Source organism: Lutjanus erythropterus, chromosome 9 (assembly GCF_056507025.1).
Source record: "Lutjanus erythropterus isolate fLutEry1 chromosome 9, fLutEry1.hap2, whole genome shotgun sequence".
In the NCBI taxonomy this organism is placed as follows: domain Eukaryota; kingdom Metazoa; phylum Chordata; class Actinopteri; order Lutjaniformes; family Lutjanidae; genus Lutjanus; species Lutjanus erythropterus.
In genome coordinates, this window is record NC_139325.1 from 36,318,322 (window position 1) to 36,336,801 (window position 18,480).

Genomic DNA, 18,480 nt, shown 5'->3' on the forward strand with positions numbered 1-18,480 from the left:
TAAAACTGCACCTGAACAACAAATGTCATATCACTTTCTCAATATACATTATCCCAAAGAAGAGAACAGTAAGAAAACATGCACATTTAATCTTAACCCCGGCATGCATGTGAAGGCCTGTAGCAGACTTAATGAAATGTCTGCACACTCTTAGCCCAGACCAGACTTCTTATTGCTTTGACACGTTTTCCCAACATTTGTGGCATCATATTTCAAGTTTACAGATGTGTGTATTCCACTCACCTTTGGCCCCGGGGAGCCTGGTAAGCCATGATCACCTGTATCTCCTAAACATTTGCACGTGACGTTGCAGCACTCCCTCTCTAACACCGTGTCCTGCAGAGAGACAAAGAGCAGAGAGGGAATTAATGAGATAAAACAAGAAAATTTGCTTTTTAAGGTCCTCATTTCAAAAAGCAAATATCATAAAAACAAACCAAATCAGGAGACAAATACTGAAATAACAGCATCCGTATTTGCAGTTCAATAACAGAGATAATCTGCAACATATACAGCTGGGAGTCAGAGTACTGATGATCAGTCGGTCAGACAAACCCTGACCTGGAGATACACAATCCTCCAGACATCAACTCAAGAGACCACTGCTTGATCCGATGCCAAAGTATAGCCATGGTGTGGGGGGTGCTGCTGGGAAATAGCAGGGTCCCATTTCGAGGACAATAAATTACGTGGTATTGGACCAGTGCTTAGACTTGTGTACTCACTGACTGCCTAACAGAGTTGTTGGAGAGAGATCAAGGAGGCAGTGAGATGAGGCCAGGAGGAGGCTATGATGACAGACTTTTCACCCTAAATTCCAGCATGGCCATTCAGACCAGGTAGAAATATGAGCAGACTGAGGCTTTGAGGCCAGTTCACCTGTGATTAGCGGTAACATGAATAACTTACTATCTGTTTGGAGATGGTGCCGCCAACATCCTGCATGCCGATGCGGAGAGGAAGTAAATAGTTGAATCCTCGGCCAAACTCTACCTCCTGCAGCTGGGCAGGGTTACGTGCTCCCTTCAGAGCCACAGTCAACAGAGCGCTGACACCTGCAGACAATAACCAAAACAACAGATTGTAGATTTACTTGGTTGAAAGGAACTCGTGTGCTATTTCTCTACAAACATAGTACCATAAGGCATAAGGATTTTAAATAAACTAATTGGATTAGTTTAAGTTAGTAAGTGGCTCAATGTAAAAGTTTAGTAACTTTTTAATACAAGTAAAACCTAACTGAAATTGACTATTTTAACACTTAAGTAGCAGTTACAGTTAAGAGTGGGGGAAATATTTGATTCTTAGATGCATCGCGATGCAGATGTGGAAGATTCTGAATCAACCCCCCCTCCCCAATTTTGTTATTGTTATATAGACAGGGGATGGTAGGATTCTTTCAAATTGATTAATTTATTAATTGATGCACTTAACTTTTTTTTATATAAAAAAGGTTTCAGATTATTATTTAATTTGCCAGTTATGTTTCATTTTTTATTTCAGTCAAAAATAGATTATCAATCAATCAGACAAAAAGATTCACCTCGATATGTATTATATGTTTACTTCTACACTAGACTACTTCTTGAGTTTTGGTGAGGAACTAAAATAAAATCTAACAGGCACCCCATGGCTTAAAAGTTCAAGATATTGATGAATCGAGATGCATCAAGAATCGTTTTATCATCAAATTGTTGCCCTCTGACACACAATCGAATCGAATCATGAGGTACCCGGAGTTTCCTGCCCCTAGTTACAGCAGAAAGGGGGCAACTGTTTAATCAACAGCTCAGGTTCATGGTACCACCACTGTGATTTGACTGTAGATATCAGTTGTACAGGAACTGGTGCCATGTTAGCAGAGGTTTCGGTACCCAGATCTATCAAACACAGTGTAAGACTCAACCAGGTGCATGTCAACAGTCACTAAAAGATACAACCAAAAAAAAAAAAAAAGAAGGGAAGATGAAGGAGAAGACAGAAAAGGAAAATAGAAGCAGAGAAAAAAGGTTAGCAGAGTTATTGGGATGAGGAAGATTATTTCACAAAACAGTGAAAACAACTGTGCCTTCAAGTTTTTACCAGACTGTCGCAGCAGCTCTCTTTCATTCTTCAGTGTCTGTAGGTCTTCATCAAGTCCATCTGAGAAGATCACCAGCGCCTGACAGACAAGGTTTGTCACATTAGCTGATTTTTAATGTGAGAGTCTTTAGTAACAATCATCTCATTCTCACTGGTCTGCAAATTATTCTAAACATTATACTGATTTACAGTCAGTAATAGGATGCTTTTTGTCCTCATGTATGTAAACTAAGGAAACATTTTGCAGGTGATTTTGTGTTTGTAGTCAGGCCAACATGTTTGTCCAGGCTGAAATACTTATGTATTTGATATATTGCTTTAAAATTATGTACAGATGTCTATGGTCCCCAGAGGATTAATCTTAAAGATACTGTAAAGGAAATGGAGTTTTTCCTCATAAACACATAATATATGTTAGGGAAAAAAAAGTTGCTGAAAAGATGTGAAAACTGAAATTCTGAATTGTGGAGTTGTGGAGTAGAAACCCCATGAACCAACACATAAAGGACAACACACTCCTAATTTTATATACCTAGTGATTTTGTTTTTAAACATTCATACTTGGCTTGTTGGCTAATAACACGTTTCTATGGTGTGACAAATTTATTTTACATTATCTTTAATGACTCTGCTAATCCCCTGACTTTTGCTGTAGTGCCACCATGATGTTCATATTTGAATGAAATGTCTTTACAAGTGTTTGATGGATTAGCATGATATTTGGTCCAAACATTAAGATCAAGATGGCTCTGACCGGTCTAGTACCATGATCAGGTCAAAATTGCATTATGTCCAATACATCATTAGGTCCACACATCCATAAATCAAATAATAATGCCATCACCCCAGGCTGGTTTTATTGGATAAACATTATACCCGCTTAACATAAGCTTGTTAGCATGCTGAATATACATTGTGGCAACAGAATGAGCAGCCATTCACCACCCTACAATAAGTTTATAATGAATAAATAAAAACTGTAATAAAGCTGTATCAATCTCACCTTTACATCAGCTTTGGACTTGGCCTTGAACATATTTGTAAAAGAGGTCAGCAAGTTAGAGTTGAAATAGGTAGGTTCTGACATCAGTAGGTTCATGACTTTCGTCACCACATTCTTGTTGTTATCTTCAAAGTTTGTGTCGTATAAGGAATTTCCATCACCATCTACCACTTGGAAGGCAACTTTCATCCCAACAGGTCTTTTGCAGCACACGCCTTGTACTGAGAAAACAGAATCGATGATGTCTGGCAGGAGCTTTTGGAGCTCAGCGTGGCCACTAATTACCTCACCAGGAACGCTGGCTCTTGGAGTAATATCAAATCCCACAGCGATATCAATGTTGCAGTCTGTAGCAAAGAGAAATATGTCTTTAGCTTAGGAAGTCACAGACACAGAAGAATATGGTGGGAAACAAGACTTTTCAACTCACCATGACCAATGTCCGCAGGAGGGGGACAGATTATATCAATTAACTTCGTCTTGATTTTTTTCAAGTCCTCGAACTTTGGCACACTGAGCAGCCTCTCTGGGGTGCCAGTGATCTGCAAGAGCTCCAGGTCATGGACGTCTCCAACGCCAACAGCAATCACCTTAATGTTATCAGCCCTGAGACTGTCAGCCGGAACCTCCACGTCATCATGAGAAGCGCCATCCGTGATCAATACTAGATTCTTGGGGACTCCACTCCGGCTGCCCCGTGATGGCGTGAAGTAATCTTTAATGTGATCCAAGGCCCATCCAATATTGGTGGGAACGCCACCACTGTATGTCATTTTGCGGATGTGTTTGATCACATCCTCGTTCCTGGAGTACAGGCTGAGGTTAAACTCATTATTAAGAAGAGAACTAAATTTTGCAAGTCCAATATGCACAGCCGTGTCATTGACTTCAAAGCTGTTAACTAGGTCTGCCACAAAGTTTATCATGGTTTGGAAATTATTCTTCTTCTTCTCCTCATTGATGCTTCCAGACTGATCGAGCAGAAAGACCAGGTCAATCTTCTCCTCGCAAACTTCAAAGTAAAGCAAGAGAAAGACATTTGTCAACATTACTAATAAACAATTGTACCACAAAATTACCACTGTATAGCTATATATAATTCATGCTTGGCACCAAACACCACACTCCTTACTTTACTGTGGTTTGTGGTCACTCCATACTCTACTATTGAAAAATATTGATCAAGTTGGATACATAAACAGGACAGGTGCAAAATTCTTGCCAATCACAGCAGTGATATTTCCAGCTCGGTTGTGTGTTTCAATAAACTAATTCAGCAATCCTCATGAGTACAAAGCCGATGAGGGATGCTGTCATTTTTGCTCCACAAGTGATTCCTATTGGTTCAGCACACTTACAGCAGTTGTTTGACCTATGCCACATTAGTATCTGGGCTCTGAACTGTCCCAACAGAGAATCTAAAGAAGAATTTACAAAATGTGCTCACTATTTGCCTCCTGTGGTATGCAGATAATCTGGCAATCAAGAGCTTTTACCATCTTTGCCAGCTATAGACATACATGGTTTGCTTTTATATCAAGACTATTGTTTCTGAATTGCTGAGTGTAATGAGTGACTGAACCTAAATACTGTTTAAGTATACATTCATATATTTATAAACTACCATCAACCCAAAAAGACCTGGTGTGGAGTTGATAAATGATCCTCAATAGCACGCATACGTCTTGCCGACGTCGGCCTCAGATCGTGCGTCGGCATTCTACTCCTGACGTCTGTAAATGCATTGGAGAAGCATTGGCCTATAGCAGGGACATGGTTTGCCAGAGGGCGGGATTATGCGCGCCATTTCAAAGTCGGCGATAGGTCGGCTGTGGATCGATACATTGGACTTTATCCAATTGGTGCCAACGGAACTGAGAGTAGGCTTTGGAGACGGAGAGGCTACTTCATGTCAGCCAGGACTAGTCTTCAGGTAAGCTGACTTAAAAGTAAATATATAAAAAATAGCTGTTTTATACAGGGTTAGCAGGGATTTAGCAACATAAATTGTTAAGCCCTGACTGGGTATGCTAGCACAGGTGAAGATGCCAACTCCTAACAGGCTAGCTAGCTAGCTTAGCAAACGTTAGTTGCTTAGACCTGACCAGCAAATGTATCAACTAGCACTAACTTAATTTAGCCATTGCTAGGTAGCCATAAGTCTTTCCAGCACGTGAACAGTCTCCATCTAGACAACAAATCAGTGTTGAATTTGGGAAAGGGTCAGGTAACGTTAGTTAGCGTTAGCTGTTAGCTAGTAGCTGGTGGGCTTCGGTATTTTTACAGCTGCAGAGTTAACTTTAGCGGTTAACTGGCAGCTAATGAAGGGAGACTCTGCTCTGCTCCATTTGTAAATATGACTCGGTGTAACATTTTCTCATAGTTCGGTACTGGTTATGGGCTATTGTTGGTGTGTTTGCACTGTAAGAGAAGTTAATATCCACTTCACGCAGGTGTGTGGAAAACACAACAGACTCCAGTTGTTTCTGTCATGTCCCCCCATTCAATCCCCCCGCCTCCGCCTCCGCCTCTCCTGTAGAGCTGGCCGGAGTTCAGCAGCTATCCGCAGTCAAGCTGTGGCTGTCAAACCGCACCGCAAAATAATACACGCGAACTTTTTGTGGTACATATTTTCAAGTCATGCTTTCTTCTGGTGCTTCATACAGTGTTGCCTGTGACACTGTATTAAACATGGGTTATTTGGAGGTCGTGTTGTGGTGCTTTTTAACACGTTTAATAGCTAAAGAGCATAGGGGCTAATACTATTAGCTACAGGTCTCTTATCAACTACAGTGGCTCTGTAAGGTCAGACAGCGGCCGGGAAAAAAGGCACAGCGACGTCTTCCTTCCTTGGTGTGTCTATTTGTACGTATTTATTTGTGAAGTATGGGTATAGTATTGTATAGTATAAGTTAACTGAACAACCTGGTCTCATGTGTTTTGTCTTTTTCTCCCCCTTGCAGGCTCATAAGTCTGCCAGCATTCCAGACCGTGCTGTCCGTGTGCGTCTCCTGACCAGCCACCTGTATATTTTTATCTGTTCTGTTTATCTTTTCTATGCTGGAGTTGTTTTGACTATGCAGTCCGAAATAAATGTATGATCATTAATCGTTCATGTCTCTATTTTATTCACACGCTAAATTAGGAAGCTATTTTGATTGTCAAGCATATTGTTTTTTTATTGTCATATTACCATATTCCTATCACATGTAAGATGAGATATTATGATAGATATTATGAGATATGAGATATTTGCTGATAGAATGATTCAACCTGAATAAATAAAGGTCATAGAAGCTGTAGAGAGGCTACGCTGTGCAGCTTTGATACATTGGCCAAATGTGTCTGGAGAGCATTTTCGACCAAATGCCGACATCTCGGTGACGTCTTCCCAATGAGCGAACGCTCTCCATACGACGTCGCAGCGATGCAACTTTATTCATCGTGCCGACGTCGGCGAGACGTATCCGTGCTATTGGGGATTCCTTTAATGCAGCAGTTTGTGTCAACAAATTAATAAATTGTGTTTTTAATAATCAGTTCCTTCAGCTTAGAATTTATACCCAGAAAAAACAGTTAATTCTCTCCAAGTGACAGAATTAAGTTGTCACCTTCATTCCATTTGTCCCTGGCAGTCTAAAGGCCAAAACGCACTAAAGGCGTCTGATGCTCGCAATTTGAAACACACCCATTGTTCTAAATGGCAGAGCACGCACTGAAAGCATCTTGACGCGCATCAAACTGACTTGACGCTCGCACTCCGAACTTGTTTCGATTTTTGAGGGTCAAATGAGGACCAGGGCTTTTTTTATCTGCAGCTGCAAACTGAGTGACACTGATGGAAATTATCCTGCTTTCTTAATACAAAAACATGAATGTCGTGCACCGTTTAGTCATTATATAGACGAACCTGAAAAAAGATGAGGATTTTTTTTCCCTCAGAGGACAATATTTTATTAAAGAAATAAACTATTATTAATAGTTATACTAAATACACAAACAGATGCACATAAATAGCGACCTTTTCCTAAAATACTGCTGGTTTTATGGTGATGGAATGTTAAATCTGAAGCCTGCAGCGCGTTTTGGCCTTAAGTCTATAGACCACCCACTTGGAATTAATGGTTTGCTTTGGTCTTTAACTGGGATATAAGATATTTATGGGTTTGGCTTTTTTACTTTATGATTACCCTGATATTTTGTTAAAAACAATATTATCTATAGTTGACATCCCATTACAAGACTTTTGATAGCACTGTGAATGTCATCCCGTTCATGAAAACACCTGGAAGTTGAAACTGAACACTAAAGTGATTTGATGAGTTTGATTTCCCCCAATACTTAGTCTATCCACCTTATTCCTAGGCACTGTTGTAGATGTGATTATAGGCACAACTTCCAGTGAGATAGCAGAAATAGCAGTAAACTAGTTAGTCCAAGTGGCTAATCAACAACAGCAGTTCTTTTAAAGATAATTTCGCAGTAACAGCTGCTTTTAACAAATGAACTGCCTTTTTGTAACATGTCCCTGCAGAGCTCTGGCACATGTCGCTGTATGTGGCTGTACTAACAACCAGATGAAGCTAAATTTGTGGCTTGATCAACTGCGTTTTGAACATGCACCCAGAACAAACAGGATCTGTTTTCTGTCCAGCTTTACAGTTTCCATCGCTGAAAAACCTGAATTTGAAGAGACCGCCGAAAACTTTGTATGTGTGTTCATTTAATGATTGTCCTACTTTGTGGTTAGGCTATGAAAGATGACCAAAGAAGATACATTGGGCCCTCAGAATTATTGACAGTAATGCGAGGAGAACATCAGGTATGATTTCAGGTATAGGGAAAACAGAAAGCTTATGTATTTGTCCGGTAAAGACATCCAGTTAGCATAACTAATGTTACTTTCTGTAATGTAACTGTGGCTCAGAAAGTAGTAATACTGCAATTTGAAAATAGCTTACTCTGTTACAAGTAATAGTCTTGCACTCCAAGCCTTAATTCACTCAATTTAAAGGTATGGGCAAAATGGGCTTTCTGTGTTTTATAGTTTATAGTGTTAGATGAGGAAGCAACTTTATACTGAACATTGTAGCTGGCTGAAGTAGAGCTAATTACTTATTTCATACATTTGTACTGTCATGTGCTCCAATGCACTGTATAACTATGCATTGCATTTTACAGGATCACAGTAGGTTTTGAACATCCTAAACTGAAAACTAACTAGTAATAGAGTGCAACATTTACCTCTGAAATGTAGGAAATTTAAAGTATGAAGGAGCACAAAAATTAATTGCTTCACCATCTGCAGCAATGGCGTCAATAATGTAGCTAAATAGGCTAGTGTACTCTATCTGCGGCCACTTCAGGTTGTCCTCCCATCCCTCGATAGTACAAGGCAGCGGAATGATAATGTTATCCCATTTCATGTGTAAAAGATGGCGTTCCCACATGTTTTCTTTTGCAATCGCCACAGAAATGAGAATTAGCGTTAACTGTTACCATGGAAAATGGAGGATCCTGTTCAGTGACAGGATGCGGCAAAAGTCACGTTTATAATTCACGCAAGAGACCATAGGGGCTAGGAATAAGGTGGATACTGATACATCACTTGAGAAGAGGTTTTCAAGAAATCATGGCTTTTTAGAATTCTCAGAATCAAGCAATTAAAAATGTAATTGTTTAAGAATAAAAATTGTATTTTTGTGAGTTTGCTGAATTGACCCATTCAATCTTGTAGCAAAAGCTGAGTATTCATAAGATGTGGGACACTTTTAGGCACTACAGACCTTTAAATCTTAACTGTGAAGACTTTAAACAACTATATGAGTTAGCACCACAAATAATATACCCTTACCTGGCTGAGTGGAAATGCAGAGGACAGAGGATATATTCTTCTGTAGAGTCTCTAGAGCCTTAAAATCATCCACTTTGAGAACTTTGGATTTGTCACCACCGGCCATGGTCACCAACTCAGTCCTTTTTGCTTCTTTCACTCCAATACTGTAGACGTCAACTCCAATGTCTCGCAGTTCATCAGACGATTGTTGCAGGTCCTCAGGGTCTGAGGCTATCCCATCTGTGATCACCATGAGAACCTGAGGCACCTTTAGTGCTTTGCGGCCGCCATGATCAGCATTAAAGTACTGTAATGTGAATGTCAGGGCCTTGCTTGTGTAGGTGTTTTGACCTGGTGGCTTCAAGCCTGTCATTGCTTTGATAACATCTCGTTTGGAGTGACAATCTTTCAGTGTTAAAATAGATTCAGGGTTGTCAGAGTAAAGAATGATACCAAAGCGAGTCCAGTCCGTGTGAACTGTAGTTTGGTTTACAATTGACTCCATAAACTTCTGCATGCTTCTGAGCTGTGGTAACTTTATGCTTTCGGACCCATCCACAAGGAAAATGATGTCAGCTCTTGGTATCTGCTTACACTCTGGTTGAACAAAAAAGACAAAGAGCAAAGGGCAGTTAAGCAGGGAAAGTGAAAAACATATTAGTTCTGTTGTTGTTGTTGTTGTTCTCATGAAAACAAAAAAATCAGTAACCTAAGTTGCTGTAATGGGAGAGGTTCTTCACGTAAAGTAAAGAAATCGTGCTTTTTGCTGTAGCCTAACACACACATGCAGTTACTTGACATATTGGCTACAACTTTGACTACTCTGAAGGTATATGCACCTGGAAATATGATAAAGTTCAGCACAGAACTTTCGTCCAGGCGACTGGGATTCTTTTTTTTATTTTAACAGAAAAATTTGTGGTAGTTTCTTTGTGAGCATGCAAAGTGACAACTGTCTGTTATTTCCACTTTGTAGAGGATGAAAAATGTCACTGGGGTATATGTAGTTATTTGATAGTAATCTAATTGATAGCTAGCCTATACTTGGATTATGGTTAGATATCCACTAAATTTTCACTGACAGTCCAAATTCTGATGGTTTTGAGCCTAGACGTTATGTCTATGTATATGTAGCTATTAGATGTCTTTTACATGCAAAATTGCTTGCTGGGTAACATATTTTTAAAATAGCTAGTATGTCTTATCAACTTGGAACATCACCACCTTGTACTGCTCTTACCTTTAGTTGACTCGCAGATCTTCAGAGCCAATTTGCTCTCCAAGTCCTGCAGAGCATCAAAGTTCCTCTCATTAAAGACCCTCTCCGATGAGCCGGTGATTTTTATCAGCTGGTCACTGCTGGCTTGCTCCACTCCAATGGCGTAGATCAGCACTCCCTTGGCCCTCAGAGCTGCAGCAGGGCCGCTGACCTCATCCTTGGCTTTGCCGTCTGTTATCACTATCAGCCTCTGACTCAGGTCAGGACGCCCTCCTCCGGTTTTATCAAAATATCTTGACACCTCTGTGATGGCTTGTCCAGTATTCGTACCTTGATTCATCTGTTGCATTTCATTGATGGCTCTCGACATTTCTTCCTTACTGTAGTATTCATTTAGGGAGAACTCCGGTTTGAAGTCAGTGCTGAACTGCATGATTCCAATGTGCACCTCATTCTGCCCGATGGCAATCTTGCTGACAACAGATTTCATGAAGCTTTTCATTTTTTGGTAGTCTTCCTCATCAATGCTGTCAGAGCTGTCAGCTAAGATGATGACGTCAGCCTGTTTATCTTTGCAAACTGTGGACAGAGAACACAGAAATTTTAACATGGTGTTCCTTTTTCTGACTTTTCTGGCCTTAGGGCCCAGACACTGGATATCACTGAGACTGCAGGCAATAAAACAAGCTGGCAGTCTTTCATGGCCCAGGCAAGCCTCTTTTTCTTATTCTGACAGCTTAGCCATGGCTTTCTTGCTGCAACTCAACCTGCCAAACCTGCAACTCGAAGTCTTCACAGTTGAAACTAAGACTTGCTTACTACGACCATGATTAAGCTGTGCTTGAAGCTGTTGTCCTGTGAGCTGCCTATCACACAAGCTGTTGGCTCTCAGAAACTTGCCCTGTAATTCGATTGTGGCTTTGGGTCTGCCAGACCTCTTCCCATCAGAATTTCCCCCAGTTTGAGTGCCTTTTGATGGTTAAGGAAACTGTACTCACTGACACCTCGACTTTCTTCGCTATTTCTCTGTAGGAAAGACCTACTTTTTTAAATGTTATGATGGTGTGTCTCTCTTCCATTGTTAATTGCGTTTTTCTGGCCATTTTTATAGCAACACACTACTTTCTGCAGTACAATACTGTTCAAATAATGCTCATGAGGGTATGGTACAACAGTGTGTTCCAGCACTACTTTTATGTAGACAGAGGGGGTTGTAAGGAATCAAGAAAAGTTGGGACACCTGTAGGAACTGGTAGCACCAACTTTCAAGGCTTGATCAACCTCCTTTGCGGCAAAACACCTTTCAGTTGTTGATCCATTTCTTGTTCCCTGAAAAAGGCATTTTTGTATAATTCTGAAATGTACATTATTTTTCAGTTTTGGGTAGCCTTACCATTTTTTTTAAACCTCCAGTTTACCACTTACCTTTGTACCATTTCAAGCTATTCATTGGACTTGAACTGCTTGAATTTCAATAAAAAACTGGAAAAATGGGGGTGTTCTAAAACTTTTGACCGGTAGTGTATATGTATATACACATGATCTACAGTACCCCTGGAAGGTTCAGCAGAAAAAAAACTGGGTGGATCTCTGGAAAAATCTGTTAAAAATTATTTGCCACTTGTATTTGGCTGTATGTTTAGTATTTTCCCCATGTTTTTCCATTTTCCAATTGACACAAAAGTTGGGATGCTGTGTAAAATGTTAATAAAGACAAAATGCAATGATTTGCAAATCCTTTGATTTATATTCAACTGAAAACAATGCTAAGGCAAGATATTTAATGTTAAAACTGATGAACTATATTATTTTTGGAAATATACACTCATTCTAAATTTTATGCATTCCAAAAAAGTTGAGTGCATAGCATGTGAGTGCATATGAGAGCATATTGATACAACTTATTTGGACGCACATGTGTTTCATTTTTGGCATCAAAGAACTGTCGGTCTAACTTTTGCCCATTTTCTCTCTCACCCTGCCTCTTCCTGCACAGCTCTTGTTGGACGCTTTCTGCCTCACTCACGCCAAACAAGCACTCATCCCTCCCTCTCCTGTCTCTCCTCTTCATTTCCTAAAAATAGACAGTGGAGGAACTGATGTTGCACCACCAAACTTTCATAACATGTGAGTGTGGAATAAATCTGAGTTTTACAATCAAGATGAGAAAAGTGTTGGATGGTTGTCTCCAACTCACAGAGACGTAATGTCACACTTTTGCATGGTGAAATTCAATCGGAACACAGCACTCTTCATATGAAACACAGCAGCATATCATCTTAATGCAAACAAAATGTATTTTAAATAGTTTTAAACTTTGTTCACAGGTTCTCATTTTGGCTACAGTGTCAAGATGTTAACACCACTATAATGTACCCTTCCCTCTGTTTTGTAAAACTACCAGGCTTTCTTCTTGCAACTAAAAGCACCCTGCAAATATAGCATTAACAGAATTAAAACATAAAGATTTACATATTGCATTGTATCGTATTGCATCACACTGTATCAGGACAGGGCTGAATCATATTGTTAGCTATTTAAAAATTTCTAAGATGTATCACTGAACATGTATCGAGATTCGTACTGACTCGGTCTCAGTCAGTGAGAAGCACAACCCTACTCTCCACCTTTCTGGTTATATCTTCATAAATTAAAGGCATAAAAGCCCAAAATAATATTTTAAAAAGTGTGGCGCATTATGAAGCACAACAGAAGTCATTTATCAAGCAAGAAGTGAGTGTTGTTAAAAGAAACAGTGATGTAATACAGTAATAAACACCTCTGCCCCAACTATTTTTCCTTACCATCTGGAGTACAGATGTCTTCTGTTATTTTATCTTTGATGGACCTCAGGGCATCGAAATTATTAACCAAGAAAGTCCTCCTGGTGTCGCCGGCAATTTCATCGAGCTCAGCCTTGTTTGCATCTTTCACCCCAATGGCATAGGTGATGACACCCTCTGTCCTCAGTTCGTCTGCCGGATCCCTGACTTCATCTTGTGATTGTCCATCTGTGATGACCACCAGATAGTTCGGGACTTTGTGACCACGAGAGGCCTTTGCTCTCTGAAAGTGCTCTCTCATGGATGATAGCGCTTCTCCCGTGTTCGTCCCACCTCCAGCATGTGTAATACTCTCCACAGCTTTCTCCAGTTCATTAGCATTGGAGTGCTTTGTCAGGTCAAACTGCAAAGATGCCGATTTAGAATATTTTACAAGCCCCATACGAACATGTTGTGGCCCAATAAGGAAGGTATGAAGAAAGTCGATGATGAACTTCTTCATGTCATCGAAGTCTTGATTCTGAATGCTTCCTGAGTCGTCCATCAGGAAGAAGAAGTCTGCTTCACCCTTCTGTATACACGCTACAGAGGAAAAGCAATTACAAGAGTCAGCTTTTTTTACATAGTGAAAAAGGAAGGTCAAAAATGAACACTTAAAACACTGGGGAATGTTTGAATAAAGACTACACCTAAAGAAAAGCTACTAAAGAGACAAAAAATACAATTTTACATTACCATGGGGGGGTTGACTAATTGAGCATTGTGCATTTTGAAATATTGTTGTACAAGCTATTCTTTTCTGTACATGAATATCAGCTTATTGCAACATGCAATCCTTCAGAAATACATACATAGAATATATTTTTTTAATTGAATTGTGTTTTTTATTTCAATTGTACTCAACTGAAGAGATATATTGAATTGGTATGAAACAACTACAAAAAATGATTAAATTAAATTATTTCTGGCTTTCAATGTTCATACTGGGAACTAAAACATGTTAGCTTTTTCAGGCTAGGTCAAAATTACTCATTGGTCCACATATATTCTCATCACATTACATTAATTTAATTTGTGTATTACAATACAAATAATGTTTTTAAAGTTGGACGTTCTGTTTACATGGATGTCATCGATTCACAAACAAAAACAACTATTAAAAACATCACTGGTTCAAACCTTCTTTGATGTCTTCTTTGCTTGTATGGTCTGTGATCACTTGGTGAATGACGTTAGTGCACAGGGTTTTCTGCAGGTCCTCCATCAAGGGTTTCAGCTGGGTGAAATTGTCCACAGTGAAAACATGTGTAGAGGAGGGGTAAGACGCCATCTCCTTCAGTTCGGTTTTATTGGCATTTTTGATTCCTACAGCATAAACAGTGACACCTGCCCGACGGAGAGCTGCTGCAGCATCGCTGACATTATCCTCGGATTCACCATCTGTGATCACCACTGCCACCTGCTGGACACCCTTCCTGCGGCCCCGTTTCCTAATGAAAATTTCTTTTTGAGCAAAGTTTAGAGCAGCTCCAGTGTATGTACCACCTTGACGATAAGGCAGGATCTTCATGAACTGCTGGGCATCAGTCTTGTTATTGAATGAATTGAGGTAGGCGTGCACTTTGGGCTGCGTGTTGTATGTAACAATGCCTACTCGCACTCTGGTCTGACTGACATCCAGACTGCTCACAATGGAGTGAAGGAAAGTCCGCACCAACTGAAAGTTGGCAGTTCCAATGCTTCCTGACTCATCAACGATGAAACAAATGTCTGCCACATTGGCTCCTTTGCAATCTGTGAAAAAAGTGCAATTAGTTAAATTGAGCCATTTGCTGCTTAATCATGTAAATGATAAAATATATCACAGAAATATTCAATATGTAATACAGCCTCTAAAATTATGCTTTTGAGCTATTTCTTGCTAACAGACCAGCATAGTTGTTGCTTAAAGTGTCTGATTTGTGGCATATTTCGAGTTTACATTCAAAACTTGTTTCAACAGCACTCAAGAATATTTCAAAATGTAGAGAAAGGAAGAATACATTTAATAAAGCTAATAATGTTATTTATTTATTATAGCAACTCAAGTTGCTAACTGAAAAATGGCCAAAGGAAATGATGGCTGATGTTTCTCACCTTCAGTAACTGGCTCCGGTTTCTCAGTCACAAAGTATTCTTTTAAAAGAGTTACTCTGGCAGAATCAAATACAAAATTCTCACTGGAAAGTAACTCTATGAAAGTCATTGTTGCACCTGCACTCATCCCAACAATTTTTATCCCTGCTGATTTGATCTTATGTGCCGGCCTAGACACACGATCATCTGAGTCTTTTCCACTCACAATGACCAGGAATTGTCTGGAGCCTTGGTGTGCACGGCCTCCTGCATCACTGGTGAAAAAGTGAGTGTCGGCATACTTCAGAGCAGCACCCAGGTAACGTGATCGGCTGAGTTGTGGGCGCAGGCGAAAACGTCTGACAGCAGTCAGGGTCTCTTGTTTAGTTTGATATGCATTGAGAAGAAATTCAACTTTGACATCTGTACCATACTGGGCCAAACCAACACGGTGGGTAGACGCTCCAACATCAAGTTGATTGATCAGTTTGACAAGTTCAGGCCTAAAGATGGAAAACTGTCCTTGAGCAATGCCACTGTCCACCAAGATGAAAATATCTGAGAACCTTTCCACCAAAGCTGAAAGAAGACAAAAAACAGAAAAACATTATTACATTTAATTACATTAGCCTACAGTCTGATAATCAAGCCAAATGTGCCAATTTGCTACAAACAAAGAGCTTGTCGGATTGTTAAAGAGTATGTACACCAACAGTTTCTGTCTGGTTCCACCCAGCCAGACCTCACAGTATTGGCTATTTCATCATGTTTGGAAGGATTCAAAGATTTAACCTTAACTGACCTTTCAATTGGAAGGAGATTTTTTGTATTTTCAGGTTCTGACCAGCAGAAGCTGACTGTACCCACAATGGCTCCTTTTTTTCACATCTTTATGATGTCAGGATCTTCATAGTGCCTTTGATTAAGTCATTGGGAACAGGTACACTTTTTCCTTCGGATGTGTTCAAACAAGACTTTGTAGGAAGAAAACTGACATCTTAACTACACCAACATATACACATTTTTTTGCATTTGTCAAAACAGGCACAAACCCCTACAGGAAAGGGAGGGACAATCAATCTCTGGTTAAGAAGCCAACCACAGTAGGATTTCAACCTAATAGACCAAAACCTGATTAGAAGCCACAGATTTTCTAAGCTTTGTAATTGTTTTACTGTAAATATTTTATTGCAAAATTAACAAATGGACAAGTACATAATGTTTCCTCCAATCCTTTGACTTACCGAGCCTCTGATCTTCCATCGAAACACAAACCGTTTGCAGCAAACGCTCTGACAGCCTTTGGAGAGCCTGGTAGCTATCAATGGTGAACAGGAAGTGCTGTGAAGGCTGGTTGGCAATGTCCTCAAGCTGCTTCCGGTTGATTTGTCCCACCCCAATGGCAAAAACTATGACTCCCTGCTGCTTCAGGCGCTGTGCAGGCTCTTTAACCTCGTCTGTGGATTCCCCATCTGTTATGACCACAACAATCTGAGGCACCCGTTGACTGGCTCGGCTCCCGACGTCTTTGGTGAAGTTCTGCTCCAAGAGGAATTTTATGGCCCTGCCCGTTTCTGTCTCCCCTTGTCGGTAGGGAATTCTTTCCACTGCAGCCAGCAGAGATTTCCTGTCCATGTGATCGCTCAGCAGGAACTCCTGGTAAGGTTCAGTGCTGTACTGCACCAAACCAATCCGAACTTTGTCGGGGCCAATGTCGACGGCTGTGATGACGCTGCGGAGAAAAGACCGGACCTCCTGAAAATTCTGATGACCAATACTGGAGGAGCCATCAACCAGGAAGATGATGTCGCCCATGGTGGCACTTTGACATGCTGGACAGAGGAGAAATAAGGTCACTGCGTGCAAAACAGCAAGTATTCTGAGAAAATTGTTAAAAAGTCTCAAAGTAATATTACAGGTCACAATGATGAACTTATGAAAGATTATTGAACCAACAATATGGAAAGGTCCCATTTCACCAGCTGTGATTTACACCATGGAAGTTATTTCCACTTAAGTTCTGAATTTATTTGCATTTGTTGTTTTCTCCTCTAATACACTACACTATCCTTGTTTGCACATATTATGTTGAAACAGTAAAAACATCTTTCACCATTTTTCCTCAAAATGGACCCCATCAATGTACTTCATTGTTCCAAGGTCCTGACAAAGTCAACCATACGAATACCAAGTGCATAAAAATCATAGCGTCTCATCTTCCATTTCAATACCCACCTGTTTGTTGAGCAGCGATGCCATAGGAATACACTGCTACAAGGAGGCAGAACAGAAGACTCTTTCCTCCGTTCATGTTGGGACGGCTCAAGAGTTTCCCTCTCTCTGTATCACAGATTGCACTGAGTTAGACAAGCAAACTGAAAAGAGGCTCCACAGGAAGTGATCTGGTCATGACTTTTATACAGTTTCTCAAGTTTTGTGTTGCTAATGGAAAGACCTTTACATCCAACTTTATGTTCTGTCAAATCTTGACAACAAAAATCACAAAATTAAGTCACTGATTATGAGAAAAATACACCTGTCTGTGATATCAACAGTACAGACATATCTTCAATTGCTGCTAGAGCATCACACTATTTGTTTGGGAAAAACATGAACTAGAAACATGCACCACAACCAGCCTAACTTCAGTCTCTGCTCATGACTATTTCTGTAAGACATTCAGGTTGCACAAGACATACAAAAGAATAAAGTTATATCAAATCTGCCACACAGGATCTGAAAGCAGTGAGGACAAGATATCCAAGTATAAAACAAATTGCTATGACTTTACAATAAGGCTATCAAAAATCTTCACAAATTATACTTTGGCTTTTATGGAGCATGTTGCCTGTGAATTCAAATTAAATGCTTTGGCATCATCAGTTAAAGCAGATGTTATTATAGCCTACACTTATTGGCTAATAAACGCAGATATCAATAATACAGCGATATAGCTGGATAGCGTATATCAGCCAATAATTTATCAGCCCTGATATTTATTGGGCATCCCAACTTACTTCTAATTAATCTTCTTTAGGGCTGCAACTAACAACTATTTTCATGATCAATTATTCTGTCGATTATTTTCTCAATTAATCAAATAGATGTTTGATTCATAAAATTTCTGAAAATTGTGAAAAATGTTGATTGTTTCCCAAAGCCAAAGGTGATGTCCTCAAATCTCAGTCTATTCAATTTACTGTCACAGAGGAGTAAAGAAGCCAGAAAATAGAAACATTTGAGAAGCTGTAATCAGAGAATTGAGACACTTTTTGATTAAAAAAGAAAAGTGTAAAGTGCTGAAGACGTTAAGGTAAACAATACTGCCAAAGCCTTTGTGTATGAACCTGGTAATGTGAAGCCAAATGAACCCTTTTGACTATTAAGATATGCTGACTTTGGTTAAATGCAGTCACTCCATAACAAATATATGTCAAAGCCA

At 39.9% G+C, this 18,480-nt stretch overlaps 1 protein-coding gene across 1 annotated transcript in view; it reads right to left on the bottom strand.

The window, feature by feature from the left end:
* Positions 1 to 17,372, bottom strand: part of LOC146322063 (collagen alpha-6(VI) chain-like) — a 45,896-nt gene extending 28,524 nt beyond the window's left edge. Inside the window, exons 1-12 of the mRNA XM_084725878.1 lie at positions 17,274 to 17,372; positions 16,283 to 16,870; positions 15,060 to 15,617; positions 14,103 to 14,717; positions 12,945 to 13,505; positions 10,162 to 10,719; positions 8,940 to 9,518; positions 3,516 to 4,097; positions 3,086 to 3,432; positions 2,083 to 2,161; positions 910 to 1,055; positions 244 to 336 (exon numbers count right to left, since the gene is read on the bottom strand). Coding sequence (XP_084582004.1) covers positions 244 to 336; positions 910 to 1,055; positions 2,083 to 2,161; positions 3,086 to 3,432; positions 3,516 to 4,097; positions 8,940 to 9,518; positions 10,162 to 10,719; positions 12,945 to 13,505; positions 14,103 to 14,717; positions 15,060 to 15,617; positions 16,283 to 16,870; positions 17,274 to 17,349 — 4,782 coding nt within the window. The 5' untranslated portion in view covers positions 17,350 to 17,372. The remainder of the gene's footprint in view (positions 1 to 243; positions 337 to 909; positions 1,056 to 2,082; positions 2,162 to 3,085; positions 3,433 to 3,515; positions 4,098 to 8,939; positions 9,519 to 10,161; positions 10,720 to 12,944; positions 13,506 to 14,102; positions 14,718 to 15,059; positions 15,618 to 16,282; positions 16,871 to 17,273) is intronic.
* Positions 17,373 to 18,480: the final 1,108 nt, after the last annotated feature.